The following is a 16,843-nucleotide window of genomic DNA, read 5'->3' as shown; positions in this document are numbered from 1 at the left end:
TTGAGTGAAGTATGCAAGGCTCACTCGGTATTTATAAAGGAAGTACTCTTCGGAGACAAGCCATCCGGTTGTCGTGCAGGGGAAGCAAGTCCATGGCTTCTCAAAGAAGAGTTGTGGCTTACGGTGGAAGCTTGTCAATTTGAAAACATATTTTCGTACCGGTAAAATACTATGCGGCGCTTTATCGACAACAGTTACACACAACAAAACAGGCAATGGTAATTAATATTGACAATTCAAATTTATTAATTTAAAAATTAATAAATACACATGTTGACGCATCATTTGTGTAGCGTGAATCGGGAAGAAAACAAAGAAAACTGAAAAAGAAATGGAAAAAGGGAATTTATTAACACTGTAGCTTTAGGGGACCGAATTTAGGGGACGCTGCTGGAGACTGATAATATATAGAGGACAGAATCTTTTAAAGTGTTCTGTAAAGGACAGAGAATATTTCTTTAGCAGACGGAATTTAGGGGACGCTGCTGAAGACAGCCTTACTTTTGGACCAGCTAGCTAAGGTTAGACAAGACAGAGCCACCAGCAGTGCGGTGGCGGCGTGTGGCACGACGTGCAAGCGGACGTACGGGCGCGACAATAAGGCGGCCAACAGCAACAAGCAGGTGCGGCCGGTAAGTGGCCAGCCAAGTACGCAGGTGGCCAACTTTATTTGGAGATATTGTATATGGACACTGCTAAAATTGGGGCTGCATAATTTCTCCGTCAATGCACTCTATGAGCCAGTCGCTCTTTCCAGCTTACCATCTTCTTGTGCTGTTTTAATAAAAAAATGGTGGAATTGATGTGCTTCTTCAATGCATTGATGAGGTTGATGAGCAAAAGAACAAGATTATGCTTCTATTTGTTGTCCAAAGTATGGCAGTATGGTACACCACTGAACATTTTCTTTTGTGAAATGAGAACATTCTATTTTGAATAAACCAAACACCACTCATTTCTCTTCTTTAAGCTTGTTGCAAGTGATGCAAACAAGTATTGTTTGCTCATGAAAGCAATCCAAACAATTGATGAATTCATCATTAAAATGGAATTCTATTATTATTTTTAATTATTTAATCATTTTAAGTCAATTTTGCGTTAAATTGCAATTATTGTGTCCAAACAAATTTCATATGTGGTAATTATCACTACCAAACCGGTTTTTATGGTGCTTATCCAAATCTTAACAAATGAGCTTAAAGTTGGATAAGCAACATAAAAACTACACCGAACTAGCAATTTACACTTGTGTGAAGAGCTAGCTTGGAAAAAGGAACGAAAATGACATATCTTTGTAGAGTTGTCATCAATTACCAAAAATGGGAGATTGTGAGACCTTGTTTGGTTTTGGTAATTGATTGACAACTTAGGTGGACTAATAAGTGTTCAAGTTGAGATACACAGCTGATTAGTCCACAGGTACACTAGTGTGAGCTATTTGAGCCATGGTGGTGATGTGGCTTGGTGATATTGTGTAGCACCCCGAAAATTCAAATCTTAAAAATTTCTCAAACTCGCTCTAAATTCAAAATGAATTTTAAATTTTGTTTCAAAATGTTTGTTTGTGAGTTGATCTCAACAAATAAAATATAGTGGTCTATATTCTCTCCAAAATCCTTCTCACAATATCCTACAAATATATCCCCAGTGGTCCCCTCAAATTTTGACTATTACTTCACCTCAGAGCATCTCCAAGAGACTAGCTAAATAGATTGTAAAGCTAAATTTTAGCTAATTAATAGCATAATAGTTCTCCAACAGAGTAGCCATTTAACTTGCTAAGCTATCTGACTCTCTAAATTAACTCCATCACTAGCCAAATTTGGCTAGCAACTCTCGCTAGCCAAGCTAAATTGCATTTTGGAGAGTCTGTTGGAATAAGATGTTATATATAGAGTTTAATATTTATGGAGAGACAAATAAAGAGTCAAATAGAGAGTAAAAAATAAAGAGTCTTTTGGAGATGCTCTCATCCTTGTTGCTTCAAAATATTAGCCACATCGGCTAATTCTATGTTATGCTTCTATATATCACCTTGACAAATGTATTTTATTCTGATATTGTCTATGCTTCACCTATTCATTCTATTAGATCTGGTCTCACTCGTGCTTGCGACATCTTTGTAGATGCCCCCTGACCATAACCTTCTTGTCTTTTGGGATTATTTTCTCTTCCATTATTAAGTTGCTACCATTTGACCATATCTATTCCATTGGTATTGACATGCTACATCTTTTAGATTCTTCCATACCCTTATCCCTTAATTCAAATACTTAACCCTAAAATCTCGGTTGCCTATTTAAACATTCCAGTTTATATTTTCGTGACCTTCCTATCTTTTGAGATCCCTTCCTATTCCGTTGGTAAGTCATTACCTTTCAACAATTTCTATTCCCTTGGTCTTAGTATGCTCGTGTCCTTGGAGTCTTGCATACTCTCATAATTTTATGTATGCTTATCTTCATACCCCAATGTCTGTTTAAGACATTTCAGTTAGCACGCCCTTGACCACCCTTGTTTCTTAATCATCCAGGAGCGGTCATTCTATTTTGCACATCCTTGGAGATCCCGTTGTTGCCTTGTAACTTCCCTCGGTAATGAATTTTTATTTCAACTCTTCTGTTGGAACCTCACTTATCTTATCCTTGATTGTTTTGTCCACTTCACCACTTTGCGAGTCTTGCCTTAACTCTGTCCATGGATTATGCTATTCATCAATATCACCTTTGTCCTTATCACCTATATATCTTACTTTGATGTTTATCTTATTTCGGCCCTTTAAAATCTCCTCTTTTCCATCACAATCCGAGAGTTGTATGTTTTACCTATTTTTCTCTTGGACGTATCATCTTCTTTGTCACTTGCGAGTTTTTAACTCCATCCTTTGCCTACTTTTGTTTGTTATTACCTTTACCTTTCCCATCCCTCGACCATACCTTGGTGATTATGTTATGTCTGTTATCTAAAATCTCCAATCTCCTATCCCAATATGAGAGCAGTGTTTTACTTATATTACCCTTGGCAATATCCTCTTCTTTATCGCATGTAAGCCTTGACATGACTCCATTCTTTGTTGTAATTATGCCACTGACTCTTCTATACCTTCATCTTTTCTCTTATAACCTTGTTTGTTATCGCCTTTGACCCTTGCGATATTTATGTCTTCTACCTAAATGCTTACCTTGAACTTGTCCTTTAAAAGCATCCTCTTTCTTTCAACCCAGCTTGAGAGTTGCGAGTTACCTATCTCTCCCTTGATTTCTTGTCACTTCTTGTCGCCTTACAAGTTTTGTGTTAATTCCATTCCTTGATGTGTTGTTATTTGCTATCACCCTCACCTTGTCGTCCATCGATCTTGCCTTGATACTCCTCTTTATTCCTACTCTTTAAAAATATCCTCTCTTCCACCTCAATTTGAGAGCGGCAATTTACCTATCTAGCCCTTGGACGTACCCTCTCCTTTTCCATTTGTAGGTCCAGTCTTAACTCCATCCTTTATGGTACTTATATCCTTTGTCTTATGCCTAATTACCTCCTCTCTTACGTTCTTGTCCGTTATCACCTTTAACCCTTGCAATATTTATACCCTTACCTTCATGCTTACCTTGAACCTACCCTCTGAAGCCTCCTCTTTTCTATCCCTGTTCGGGAATAATGCATCATCTATTTCATCATTGACTGCTTCTGCTTCTTTGACACCTTGCAGGTTTTGTCTAAAATACATCCTTTGTTGCGTGTTTGTCTGTTATCACCTTAACCCTTGGCATTCCTCAATCTTTACCTTGATGCTTATATTGTACCTGCATTTTAAAGCCGCCTCTCCTATTTCATTTCAAGAGTGATGTCTTACCCACACCGCTCTTGTTCGTTCCCTTTTTCTCTGTCGCATTGCAAGTCTTAGCTTTTGCTTGACACCACCCTTACCTTTGTAATCATTAGATCTTGCCTCGATGCTTATCTTAGGTCTGCTTTTTGGAACCTCTTCTTTTCTATCTCAACTCGAGAGTGGTGTTCTGCCCATTATGCCCTTGGTCGTATCCTTATCCTAGTCGCTTGCATTGCTTGCTTTAACTCCATCCTTTATTGTGCTCGTGCCCCTATCCTGCACGTACTGTTCTTCTCCTCTTCCTTCGACAACCTTAGAGAGTAGTTATTCCCTTTTCAAGAAAGTCCACCATTTAATTAAAAGGAACGTATAACAACGAAATGTTTGTCGTTGTGTGCTCATGATGTTTGTCTTTATGTTATGACTAATTTGCTTCTTTGAAATGAGTGTTGATGTGTTGTGGCCCTTGGTCCGCAATGACATCAGTTTACTAGGTGACTGCCATAGAGTTAGGTAGTTGGGTGCTCTTCCTTTTCTCTCTTTAATCCATCTATGCTTACCTTTTCTATCTATACCCTTCCCTCTTGCACCTATCCGGTTGGCATTCTCCAACCTCTCTTAATCAGTCAAGATCAGAGTCGGCGACATCTTCACCAAGTGCATATCAACGCTTCTGTTAAGGGGGTTAGCCGCTAACCCCAATGAAGACAATGCGATCAACATCAACCAACAAGAATCAAAGTGGCGTAGCTTAAGCGTGTGTGGGTCCTAACCCATAGGTCCAAGAGATCCTCAGGAATTGCATCAATTAGTATCGAGCATTTGAAGGTCAAAACAACCAGTCTGCAAGTCAACTCAAGAAAGTCATGAACAACCTATGAACCAACTCAAGAAAGTCGTGAACAACCTATGAACCAACCTTGTCGTTCTTGTTAGCCTCTTCTTGAATCTCGAGGGCGAGATTCTGTTAAGGGGGTTAGATTTGTAACACCCTGAATTTGGGGTATAATTTTTTTCCTAATATCCACCAAATTCAGGTGTTACTCTCTCTTTTCTTTGTTTTCCTTCTCTATTTCCCCAAAATAGATAACTATTTTGTTTTATATTGGCATAACCTAGTGGAATAAGCCCTAGAGGTGCTTTGATTGTTGCATCTCATGCCAAAGCATAGCTATTTCTTTTTATTTATTTGATGGATGAACTCGATGTGCAGTCTTTTTTATTTATGAGTTGTGCTCGAGTTTGAAGTTAAATAGAAGGAAAAAGGAAAACGATAAAAAGGAAAACCTTTTTCTTTTTCTCTCTCTTTTTCTTCTCTCCCCTTTCCCCTTTTCAGCTCAGCGCCGCACCCCCTCTTCTCGGGCCTCCTCATGCCCTTGCTTGGGCCGCCAGGTCAGCGTGGGCCCCGTCAGCTACTGCGCCCACCTCCTATTCCTCTTCCTCGAGCTGCCCCAGCGCATATCTCCCGCGACGGTCCCCCTCGTACAAGAAAGAAATCGCACCCGCCGAGCCTGCAGTTGTCGGCTGCCGTCGAGGTAGGTCCCTCCTGCCAACCCTCCTCTCTTCTACTCCTCCGGCTGAGCCCCACCGGCGGCCAGCGCCCTCGCCGGGCGAGTCCGAGGTCATGTCCCCGCACGCGGCGGCCAGCAGCCCCTGCCCTCCTGCTCGTCGTTCCCCTCCCCAGTCCGAGCGTGGATCCCCTCCCCTCTGTTCTCGACGGCGTGGTGGCCAGCCGCTCCCCTCTGTTCTCTGCGGCACGGCGGCCAGCCCCCCCACGCGATTTCTTTTCTCATGACCCGCCTTGACCGAGATCGCCGCGGCAGCAAAGCTCTGAAGCCGAACCCTAGCCATGCTCGCTCTCCTGGCTTCACCATCGTCCCACCATAGCCGCATCGTGTGCCTGCAGTCCGGTGAATCACCGGCAAGCCTCGCCCAGCCACGCTGCCTCCCCGGCACTCGGCCAGCGTCCTGGTCGGCTCCGACGAACCGCCAGCGAAGCCGCCCCTTCCCCCCGGTCGGAGCCCTCCTGCCCCGCACATTCCTCCTTTGTCGTGTCGGCCCCTGCGCACCGCCCTCGCGCGCTCCTTGTCGCGTCTCGCTCCTGTCGTTTGACGCGCCATGTGCTTGTCGAGTCGCGTGCGCACCGCAGCCACTCAACCGTGCCCTCGCGGTCGTCGTCGTGCCCCTCTCGCTATCGCACTTGTGTTCGTATACGCGTAGGACATCGTCGGGAATCTGACGACGTCTGTCTACCTCTCCCCCCGTCTACACCCCCTGCGTGCACATAGCCTCACCGTCGCATCGCTCTCTATGCCGAGTCGTCGCGTACGCGGTTTCGCATGCATCGTGCGGGTCGTTTTGATTGGCGTCAATAATTCACATCACCTAGAATCGCTCGTGCTAAGTACATATTTAAACGACGTCCGTTCCAATGTGGCAAAATAGTCGAACTAAATGGTAAAATTATTTGTGCGTACGATAATTATCTGATTAATATGATTGTATCTATATAAATGTTTTTGAATTAGTATTTGCTTAGTATTAATATATCTATTTACTATTTGATCATATACTTATTCAGCCTATTTAGTCTATTCGCTTGGCTTTAATCCATAACAGCTTCTACAATATTTTGTCTCTATAGATTGCAACTGCAACTATCCGAACAACTGGAAGCGAACAAAAATACTTCCAAAGATCAATAAATGGACTTGGGATGTTGACTGCAGCTATGATAGAAATTCATGCTTCATCAACTATATATGACTAGGAAGAGGCACCAGTGAAAGTGAAAAAAAACTTTATTTTGGGGTAATAATCTGAAGTTTTATGCTAGAACTTTATGCCCATTTATGAAAATAGCAGACGCGGTGCTTCACTGCTTCCTGTCAACTCGTCGAGTTAGAAGATTGGCGTGCCATTGTGCCAAGCAAACGTTTGTGTTCATGCCACGCTTTCGGCTAAACACGACATGGTTTAATGGGCCATGTCAACCCGGGCAGGATGCCGACCGGGCCAGGCCGTGTCAATGCACGATAACTACCGGGCTGTGCCGGGTTGTTTTGGCCCAAAATAGAGGACTAGGAGGTAGTGCCGACAGAGGCACGAGCGCCTCCCTCGTCTTCGTTCCGTCTCTCCCCACAGGGAACCGCCGCCCGTCGCCTCCAGATACGTGCCTCCGGCGGAAAATCGGTATCGAGCTCGCTTTGTTCGAGTGAGTAACGCGCAGCGACTCCTCTCCCAACCAGATTTTGATGGATTTCGGGCACGCGTGGCACAGGCACGGATATGTTAGCGGATCGGGCGGCCGGATCACCGCCGGCTTGCTCCCTCTCCTCATGATTGGGCGCGCTCATATCCCTCTTTTTTTTTTTCTGCGCACGGAGACTAGGTTGGCTCTCCGTAGGCTTCCCAGATCCTCTCCATCCTGACCTCTTTCTCTTTGTGCAGATCTTCTGTATAGCCAGCAAGGAGGCCTCTCCATCTCCTCCGGGAAGGTAAACGCTGCTCGATTCCTCTTACATACCAGGTGCTCGCTGCATAGGTTCACCTTTTTAGCATTGGAACAGGCCATTGTTACTTTTAATAAATGTCGTAAAAGTTAGTTGACTATATCATTATGGGAAATTTGGATCCATACCATTAAAAGATCACCACTTTGGATCCATACCATTACTATCTCACTTACATGTGGGTCCACATGAGTCAATGACATGTGGGGTCCATGGTATATATCTAAAGTTTGGATCTTTTAATGGTATAGATCCAATTGTTCCTATCATTATTGGGTTGGTTCTCTCTTTATTCGGTAGCACTTAGTTGTATGGGTTTGTCACAAATTAAGTGCAAGGTATATTGTCTTGATGTCTTTTCAATATGGGGAATTGTATGTCCTGCTCTAACTTTGGGCTTCTCTGAATTTTCCAATGTTAATTTACTGAACTTTATGCTACTATACAAAACACAGATAAGTTTTAAACTGTTTTTCCCCTTTCGTATCTGATTTGATACGCATATGTCTATTTCTAATTGCAATTTATCATTTGTTAAATGGATGGTTTGCCTATCAACCAGCTTAAAATTATTTCTCAGGCTGCTGAAGCTGTTACCACAATGTATGCATACACATTGTTTGTGTATAGGTGTGCAGGACGAACACCATCCGGCACCTATGATCCCTTTGCTAAAAGAAACAAAATTAGGATGGCAAACCATAGGCATAAGGTGTCATACAGGCAAAACTATTGTTGCCACCTTACATTTTGCACTAATCATAGACAGCACTAATGGAGCAAACCATAATTGTCTATCTTACTAAGTCCTGTTGACTCAAACGCGTGAAGAGGATAAACATACATCGTTAGAGTGTACCTGTGATTTTCTTAATACAAGAAAAATTGAAGGATCTGACTTATAACTACATTTACAACAGTGAAATTTTGGATATAATGATTGAAACACTGATAAACCACAGTATCATTTATCTTTTACACAAAATCAACTATTCATAGGAATATACAATGTAATTTCAAATTCCCATTCAAATACATAAGTAGTGCCAGGTTATAACACTTATTATGGGGGGTGAACAAAAAATAGAATAAAATAAAAATATCAATTGGAAAAACTCCCAGGAAAGTCCAGTGCAACGCTAGGTGGATCAGAGTTTTCATCCACTTGATCCCATGAACATTAGGACCTGGCACTAGAGGTCTGAGAGCAAAGAAGAGCTTCTGCAGAACAAACCAAACTATCTAGTGAAGCAAGGCAGTGCTACCTTATTGAATAGGAGCAATATTACATCGCTTTGGCAGACATGCAAGTCATGGAAGTTTTGTATAGCAAGTCCACAGGACATAGTAGGATAGACCTGTGTAGTTTGCTTCATTAGTGATGTTGATGAATGATTGAAATGTAAGTTAGCTGCAAGCCTGCAATAGTGTGACTATGCTTATCCTTACTTAGAATGCATGTCTATATGGATTTTCGGCCAAGCTCTCTGCCTCTCTTTAAACATGTGTGAAGTGCGGGTGCCTAGAATTTTAATATGTTACAATGCTCAAATTTATGTTCTCTATGCTATCAGATATATCATTTTTAGCTCTGTGTACATAGTCACAGTGGTTAGCATTGATATTGACTAGGGTCTAGGAATTTGCTTAAATGTGTTACTTGGGTTTGTTCTAAGCCACCAAGTTCATTAGGATCAATTGATTTTGGTATTCTCCAATTTAATTGATATGTTAATATTTCTATGTTGAGCTTTGCAAAACTTGTATTCAAATTTTCTTTTACCAAAACCATGATTATGTGCTGATCCGTGATTATTAGCTATTGTGCAGGCTGTGCAGCAATGGAGAAGTATAACAGCAAGACTCAGTTAGCACCCTTGAGAGATACCCCATTTGCTCTCCGTGGTAAGAAATCCTGCTCTGGTTTGTTATATATGTTCTCTGTCATGTTGTAGTTTCAAGACAACAATCAATGATACACGGACACCCATTAGGAGATAGTTTTAGCACACTGTAATCACCCCAACCACATTATTTGGGATGCCAACAAGGACTATATCTCTCCAATCATTTTGCAGTACGTAGTCAGAAGTTGCTTTCCTAAATCTTGAAAAACAGGCGTGTGTGCTTCTTAAAGCTTATCTTTAGGGAGTTGTTTTGCAAAAGTGTTGGAGGGCCCGTTTGCAAAAAGGAAAAAAACGAATTATGGAGTTGTTTTAAGGTACTTTTGGAATATAATGAATGTGTTAGGAAGTGCTACTTCTGACGGGTGCTGTTGTTTAGCTTTTCGTTGGTGCTGGTGCTCTGCATCTGCAGCCGAAACACAGCCAATGTTTGCAGTTCATTTCATTACATATAGTTAGCTATTATAAATCTGGGGCCTCTAATAAATTTGTCTCATTCATCTTTCAGGTGCTCTTGGTAGTTCAAGCTCATACCTTGAGCAAGCCAGGGGCTACACGTCTTCCCCTCTAGCAGCTCTGCGACCAAAGATGTCTTCTACTACTGGAAATCGACTCCTGCACTCGAGTTGCCCCCTGTCATCTCCTGTAGCAAACCGCCCGCTGTCGCCCCACCTTCCTCTGAAGAAGCCACAGTTCAGCGCGACTTTCTCAATCTCGCATCGTATATTCGGTGTCGCGTTGGGAGTTGCCATCGTATCTGTCCCTCTCGCCACCAAGTTCAGCCTAATGTTTGGTGTCTGAGAGCGATTTGCTGCGTCTCAAGAGAACCATCATTTTCCGTTTCTGTGTCTGTTTTTCATCGTCTCGGTTACCTTGCGACACAACTGTAGGTGCCGTTGGAATAATATCTTTGCCATGCTTGCAGACTTGTGTAATAAGTAAATAAACCTATAAAATACCAGTTTAACTGTTTGAGGAGATTTGCCTCATTATGGATATACATGCTATGAAAGTCGATTGTCATCGCAATCTATTAACTGCATGGTGTGTTATGTTTGCTCGTCTGGAGAACGTATGCATTGCTAAACGTTAAGTTTCACAAGGTATACGTATGAGCTTATGTTTTGAAGCATCATTAGGGCATGTATAACCCATTTAATATAGGGTCTCTTGAGTTGTATTTAGGAGGCTAATTGAAAAAATATATAAGAGACATGTTATTTAGGAGGCTAATTGAAAAAAAAAATATAAGAGACATGTTCAAAGAAGAGTCCGTGTCTACACACTTTGTTGTCTCTTAATTGTATTTATAACTGTATTTATAGTCTAATGTCATCATCTTAGGTTGTACATGCTATCATGAAGTGACAAGCAGTTATTTATATCAAGTGAGAAGTTATTCATGTTGTTGAGTAAAGAGGATATCAATACCCAAACAACAGGGTCCTTCGATTAATTGGAGCGCACTTTTCACCCGGTTCGAGCTTCTCTAATTGGCAGGCCGTCGTATCCAAAGGTTTTCAGGTTGTCTGTTTTTTTTGTTTTATACAATAATGCTGGTGATTGTGTGTTTGGTTGTAAATAATAGGACGGGATATAATGTGGTTCAGAGGGTCGAGAGTTTGAACAGAACTATCCTAGAGCCGTTCTCTGTCTGTTAGGATTGGACAGACGAAGGCGGATGTTGGTGGGTATGGCTGTCTCTCTGACTGTCCCACAATTAAACATATCTTTAAAAATCCTAACATAAATAAAAAATGCAAAGACTTTTTTTCTTTTGAAGGGACCTATTTGACCTTGCTGGTCCTCTGATCCACCGGTCTGTTTGGTTGGGCTGTGGCTGTGGAAAAAGTTGTTGTGGGCTGTGAGCTGTGAAAAAAGCTACTGTAGGCTGTGAGCTGTTAAAAAGCTAAAAATCTTTTGGTGGAAACCACTAAAAGTCGTTAAAAGTTCTTCGATATATGTTTTCACAGTTCCATCCAAAAGCCACTAAAAGCAGGTCCAGGGGTGCTTTCAGTTTTGCACTACGAGAAAGTCGGCTTTTAGAAAAAGCTGCTTCCTAAATCCAGCCCTTTGGTTGGCTTTTGGCTTTTAGGGGGCAAAAGCCAAAGCCAAAAGCCAAACCAAACACACCTTTATATCCTATCTGCTCTCAGCTTCTCACTCCTTTCGTGGCATGCTCGTCGCGCCTCCTGCATCGTCGACCCACTCCCATGCTCTGTTTTTTCCCCTTTGCTACCGACTATGGAGCATGATCTCAGGCAGTTACAGTTCAGCAGTCGACGAAGAGTCGGCTCGACTCAGAGCCAGCGATGGGAGTCCCAACCGGAGGAGGCGGCATATCTCGGCTGGGCTCTGTGCGTCCCACTCCCACCACTCCGCGCGCGCCTTGATAGCCTCGACCTCCTCTAGAGAGTAGAGACCCATCCGCGCCACGCTTCGCCTTCGCCGCAGCGCCGCGGCCTCGGCGCCAGCGACCTCGTCAAACAGCGCCTCCCAGGCTCCCACCCTTGCTCCCACGGCCCGCTGGCGTCGCAGAGCTCCAGCGTGCCGTTCCGCCACTCGGTCCAGCTCCACCCGCGGTGCAGTCGCGCGACGTGCCGCGGCAGGCGGGGCGGCAGGGCCGGCACTTGACCCCGCTCAGCGGGCCCGGGCTCCCCAGCGACGCCACGGGCACCGCGGACCTGGCCCTCGGCGGGAACGAGTAGGCCCGGTTGCTGAGCACGCAGAACGGGAACCGGTGCTCCCGCGCCGGCACGCCCGCCGCGCGCAGCTGCGCGCGGACTCGGAGTTGAGCCGGTCCCGGTACCCGGCCACGGCGAGGCGCGCAACGCCGAGAGCCGTGGCAGCGCGGCTTCCTACGCCGCGCGGGCGCCGGCTCCCAGGCGGTCGTTGAGGCCGCCGAATCGGGAGCCCTCGGGCACGACGTAGGCGGTCAGGTGGAAGGCGTCTTCGGGGTCGAGCGGCGCCGTCCAGAAGCCGTCGACGCGCGTGCGGAGGACCCAGGCGTAGGTGATGTTGCCTCAGGTCTCGTGCTCCCGGATCATGTCCAGGCATCCCTCCACCAGATGGAACTATGGAAGTACTGCAGCAGACCTTGAGTTGTCAAAAAAAAAAAATGCACATTGTATAAGAATTAATCACTGGCTAATTTCGCCAATACCCAATCCACGTGGAGAATGACTGAACGTGTACTTTGTACTAGGGTTGGAAAAAAGATCGAAGCTCGCGAGCCGGCGTGCTTGGAACTAGAGATGTCAATGGGTACCCGCGACTCGATACCCATTGATACCCGATGGGTATTTACTCCATTAGGGTATGTATGTGGGCTAAATATTCTACCCGTGGGTCTGTTATTGGGCAAAAATCTTCACCCAATGGGTAAACGGGTATTAGAACGTTCCGCCTTCACCCATACCCGTTAACCCGTGGGTATAAAATACCCAATATAAACTTATCCGAAGCATGAACTTGGACTTTAGTCATCCAACTTTTTTACTATTTAACAACAATTTAATGACCATGTAATGGAACATGTAATGTGCTATGTAGTACTATCATAGTGTTACTACTTTATCCAGTTATCTTTGGTGTGTTGAATGGATGGTTAAATGATGCTAGAAAATTTTGTAATGGTATTTATATGGATATATGTGCCATTTGTATAGTATAATTTTTTGATAGTTGTTTAATTTTTGTGGGTACGGGTGACCCGATGGGTGATCCATACCCACATGGGTATGGGTATGGGGGTAAATCCATACCCGCTAGTGTATATGGGTGACCCGGTGGGGTTATTTTTGTGTCGTGGGTATGGGTATGGGGTAGTAATACCCGGTGGGTATTACCCATTGTCATCTCTACTTGGAACGGCTCAGCTCGGAACAGCTCACGAGCGTCGAGTGAACCAGGTTTTCGAGTCCGTTAGAGCAATAATGATTGATATTGGATAATATTATAGATATCTGACTTGTTTCTTAGTCTTTAATGATTTATTATAATTTAGATTACTTGTAACATATTATTTACTTTACTTTATAAACTATTAATTTAGTATATAATGTAATATTATTTTTTAAGGTGCTGCTTGTGAGTATAGGTGTACATTTGGGCCGGACCTGATGGGCCGGCCCGAAGCACGAAAAAAAAGCACGGCCCAGGCACGGCACGACCCGAAATAATTTAGTGTCGGGCCGGCACGGCCCGTTATATCGGGTCGGGTTTGGGCCGAGGTCACGGCCCATGGGCGGGCACGAGCACGGCTCGTTTAAGGCAGGCACGAAATGGCCCATATAGAGGCACGAAAATGCCCATATATTTATTAAAACCACACTTCATCCACACTTTCATATACTTGATAAAGAACACAAAGCTAGAGATAATGCTAGTTAGATGTTTTTTTGTAGCTTTGAATTAGAATGTGTGATGTAATTTTACTTTTGTTATGAACATTAGACAATAATATAGAGCTGATTATACTCTTTTTCCTTCTAACAAAATGATTTATAAACGAGGTAGTCATTGCATAGCTGTGGTAACTTTAATACAAATATTAAGTTTGATTTTGTTCAAATTTATTTGTCATATCTTTTATTTGTTTTATTATTTTTTTGAATTTAGGGCTCTAATGTGAATTTTAGGCCAAAAACGGAATTTGGGGCCAAAAATTAAATTTCGGGCCCTAATGTGAATTTCGGGCTTTTATAATTTTGGGCCGCCCGAAATGAGCCCGACACGTTTAAGCAATTACGAGCCGGGCCGTGGGCCAAGGGCTAGGCCCATGGGCCGGCCCGGCACGACCCGAAATTCAAACGGGCCAGGCCGGCCCGAAATTCAAACAATACGGGTCTTTTCGGGCTTGGGCCGGGCCGAGCCGGGCGGCCCGAATGTACACCTATACTTGTGAGCCTAGCTGGCTCGCGAGCCGGTATCGAGTTGAGCCAAACCTCCTTTTAGGTGTGCCAAGTCGAGCTCGGTGACCTAGCGAGCCACACCAAGCCGAGCTAAGCTCCTCGACTCGTTTCTAGCCCTACTTTGTACATGTACCCGAACAAGACTAAGAGTCTCTTTGGTTCCTTAAGTCATCTAACTCGGCTAAATATCATAGGTTTAGCGCCAAATAGCGAACGCTATGTCTATTTTTATGGTGGGTCAAAAAAATGGATGTAGTGACCAAGGATGAGGAAGCTCATTGATATTGATGAATATAATGAAGAACAAACCTAATTTTGCTTCATACAAAAGAACATGGTATACATGCAGTTGACATGGATCAACAGTCCTTAAGTACTCATTCTTATGATTTAAATAATTTTATGCTTGATGAATAGATTGTACTAATAGTCATTCACTCGCACTATTAAATATTATTGTTATATACTAAATCATGGTATTGTGTTGCTAACATGTTGACAAGATGGTGAACTCTTTACTACTCCAGTATTTTTAGTATTTTAAAACTAAGCAAATCTATTAATTAATATATTGTGTAGCTACCAAGCTAATGGCTAACTATGTTATAAAGTCCTCAACTTCATGAATCATGTATTGTATAATGTCCCTAGTCTTGTAGAGCCTCGAAAACATATTTGTATTGTTCGTTTTAGATTAAAACCAGTTTGGACTGTTGTTGGAGACTTGTTCTCAAATGCTATGAATCAAGAACAAGGCAACATAAAATGTTAAATATCAAAGCCCTTCGTCCTTCGGATCATTATTTCCCTTCGGATATAACGAATCTAAGACGAAGGTCATGAAGGACATACCTTCATGATCATGATAAAAGATGGATAACATTCATACAAAGTACAGAAAGTAACATAATTTCTGTAAACATTATTATTAATCTATTTTCATTTATATTACTTATGTAAACAATGGTAAATTACAAATGTACCTTCGGCTCGAAGGAATGAGAATACAGGCGTGACGCAAAAGTGAATGCCAAGTCAGCGTGAACAGTACGGGAATACTGTTCACCTATTTATAGGCACGGGTCGCAGCCCATGCAAAATTACATTAATGCCCTTTACATTTATCAATAACTCTATAGTAATTATTCGAGGTCTAATTTGGCTTTCATCTATAAGTCGGTTTCCCCTTCCCGCCGTTATGCCGAAGCTCTTCTGCACATAGCTTCGCGATCGTCTTATCCTTCGTCGTGATTGTCGTCCCAGTCTAGCTTCGTCTTAACCATGCTCTTGTATACTCGCAATCTGACTTCGAAGGTACATGTTCACATATTTTTCTTGGAAAACATAGTCAAATTACATTTTTGAGGACCTTCGGAAGCCGAAGGTCCCCAACAACTGCTACTCTTACTCATATAGAGACAAAACACTGTATAACAGAAGCCGATACGGATTACAGCCAAACAAACAGACTTAGGGTGTGTTTGATTTGACTTTTGCCCCCTAAAAGCCAAAAGTCAAACCTGAAAGGGAAATGTGCCCTTGTGCCATTTCTAAGTGTTTTGGTGATTTAATGTCCAACACAAGTGGCTAAGTGTCAAATGATGGACAAAGTACAAATCAAGTATAAAGGTATGTTTCTCAGACTTAGTACATTGTTTTAGAGACTAATGTATTGTGTCTAAGTGCTGGAAACAGGAAAAGAACAGTTGGAAATGTCTTGGCTCGAGCAGCCAAGACTCTGCTCAGTCTGGGAGCACCGGACTGTCCGGTGGTGCATCGGACAGTGTCTGGTGGTGCACCGGACAGTGTCCGGTGCGCCAGGCTGGCTCGTGCGAACTCGCTGCTCTCGGGATTTCTTCGGCGGCGTACGGTTATAATTCACTGGACTGTCCGGTGTGCACCGGACTGTCCGGTGAGCCAACGGTCGGCCGGGCCAACGGTCGGCTGCGCAATCTGCGCAAGACACGTGGCCGAGCCAACGGTCGGGAGGGGGCACCGGACTGTCCGGTGTACACCGGACAGTGTCCAGTGCGCCAACGGCTCTCAGGCGCCAACGGTCGGCTCCGCCATAGAAGGAAAGAAATCCGCACCGGACAGTGTCCGGTGTGCACCGGACTGTCCGGTGCGCCAGGCGACAGAAGGCAAGAATTTCCTTCTTGGATTGCTCTCAACGGCTCCTAGCTGCCTTGGGGCTATAAAAGGGACCCCTAGGCGCATGGAGGAGAACACCAAGCATTCCTTGAGCACTCTTGATCACTCACACTCCATTCATGCGCACTTGTTCGACATTCTAGTGATTTGAGCTCCGTTCTAGTGTGCTAGTCTCTTGAGCTTAAGTCTGGGTCTTGTGTGTGCGTATTTGTTGTGATCTTTGTGTCTTGTGTGAGTTGCTAATCCCTCCCTTACTCCGTGCTTCTTTGTGAACATCTTTGTAAGGGCGAGAGACTCCAACGTGTGGAGATTCCTCGCAAACGGGATAAAGTAAAGCAAGCAAAACACCGTGGTATTCAAGTGGGTCTTTGGACCGCTTGAGAGGGGTTGATTGCAACCCTCGTCCGTTGGGACGCCACAACGTGGAGTAGGCAAGCGTTGGTCTTGGCCGAACCACGGGATAAACCACTGTGTCATCTCTGTGATTGATATCTTTGTGGTTATTGTGTTTTGTTGAGACTCCTCTCTAGCCACTTG

The 16,843-nt window shown here is 43.8% G+C and overlaps 1 protein-coding gene across 5 annotated transcripts; it reads left to right on the top strand.

The window, feature by feature from the left end:
- Positions 1 to 6,801: 6,801 nt before the first annotated feature.
- Positions 6,802 to 10,279, top strand: LOC100281355 (Succinate dehydrogenase subunit 3-2 mitochondrial). 5 transcript variants are annotated; one of them, XM_008676302.4, is made up of 4 exons: positions 6,802 to 7,040; positions 7,277 to 7,323; positions 9,158 to 9,243; positions 9,751 to 10,279. In XM_008676302.4, the coding sequence occupies exons 3-4, from the start codon at positions 9,180 to 9,182 to the stop codon at positions 10,041 to 10,043; spliced, it is 357 nt and encodes a 118-aa protein (XP_008674524.1). In that variant the 5' UTR covers positions 6,802 to 7,040; positions 7,277 to 7,323; positions 9,158 to 9,179; the 3' UTR covers positions 10,044 to 10,279. The 5 variants fall into 5 exon arrangements, with proteins under 5 accessions (XP_008674524.1, XP_008674513.1, XP_035822563.1 ...); XM_008676291.4 differs by having other exon boundaries at positions 6,802 to 7,106; positions 9,169 to 9,243; XM_035966670.1 differs by having other exon boundaries at positions 6,802 to 7,106.
- Positions 10,280 to 16,843: the final 6,564 nt, after the last annotated feature.

The sequence above is a fragment of the Zea mays genome, chromosome 1, assembly GCF_902167145.1.
Source record: "Zea mays cultivar B73 chromosome 1, Zm-B73-REFERENCE-NAM-5.0, whole genome shotgun sequence".
Taxonomy (NCBI): domain Eukaryota; kingdom Viridiplantae; phylum Streptophyta; class Magnoliopsida; order Poales; family Poaceae; genus Zea; species Zea mays.
This window is presented reverse-complemented; position numbering and strand designations above follow the sequence as displayed.

What these genes read in the sequence shown, in the direction of transcription:
- LOC100281355 (XM_008676302.4), top strand. Translation starts at nt 9,180, where the DNA reads ATGGAGAAGTATAACAGCAAGACTCAGTTAGCACCCTTGAGAGATACC. An exon ending in TACCCCATTTGCTCTCCGTG is followed by an intron (nt 9,244 to 9,750) that starts GTAAGAAATCCT and finishes TTCATCTTTCAG; the next exon opens with GTGCTCTTGGTAGTTCAAGC.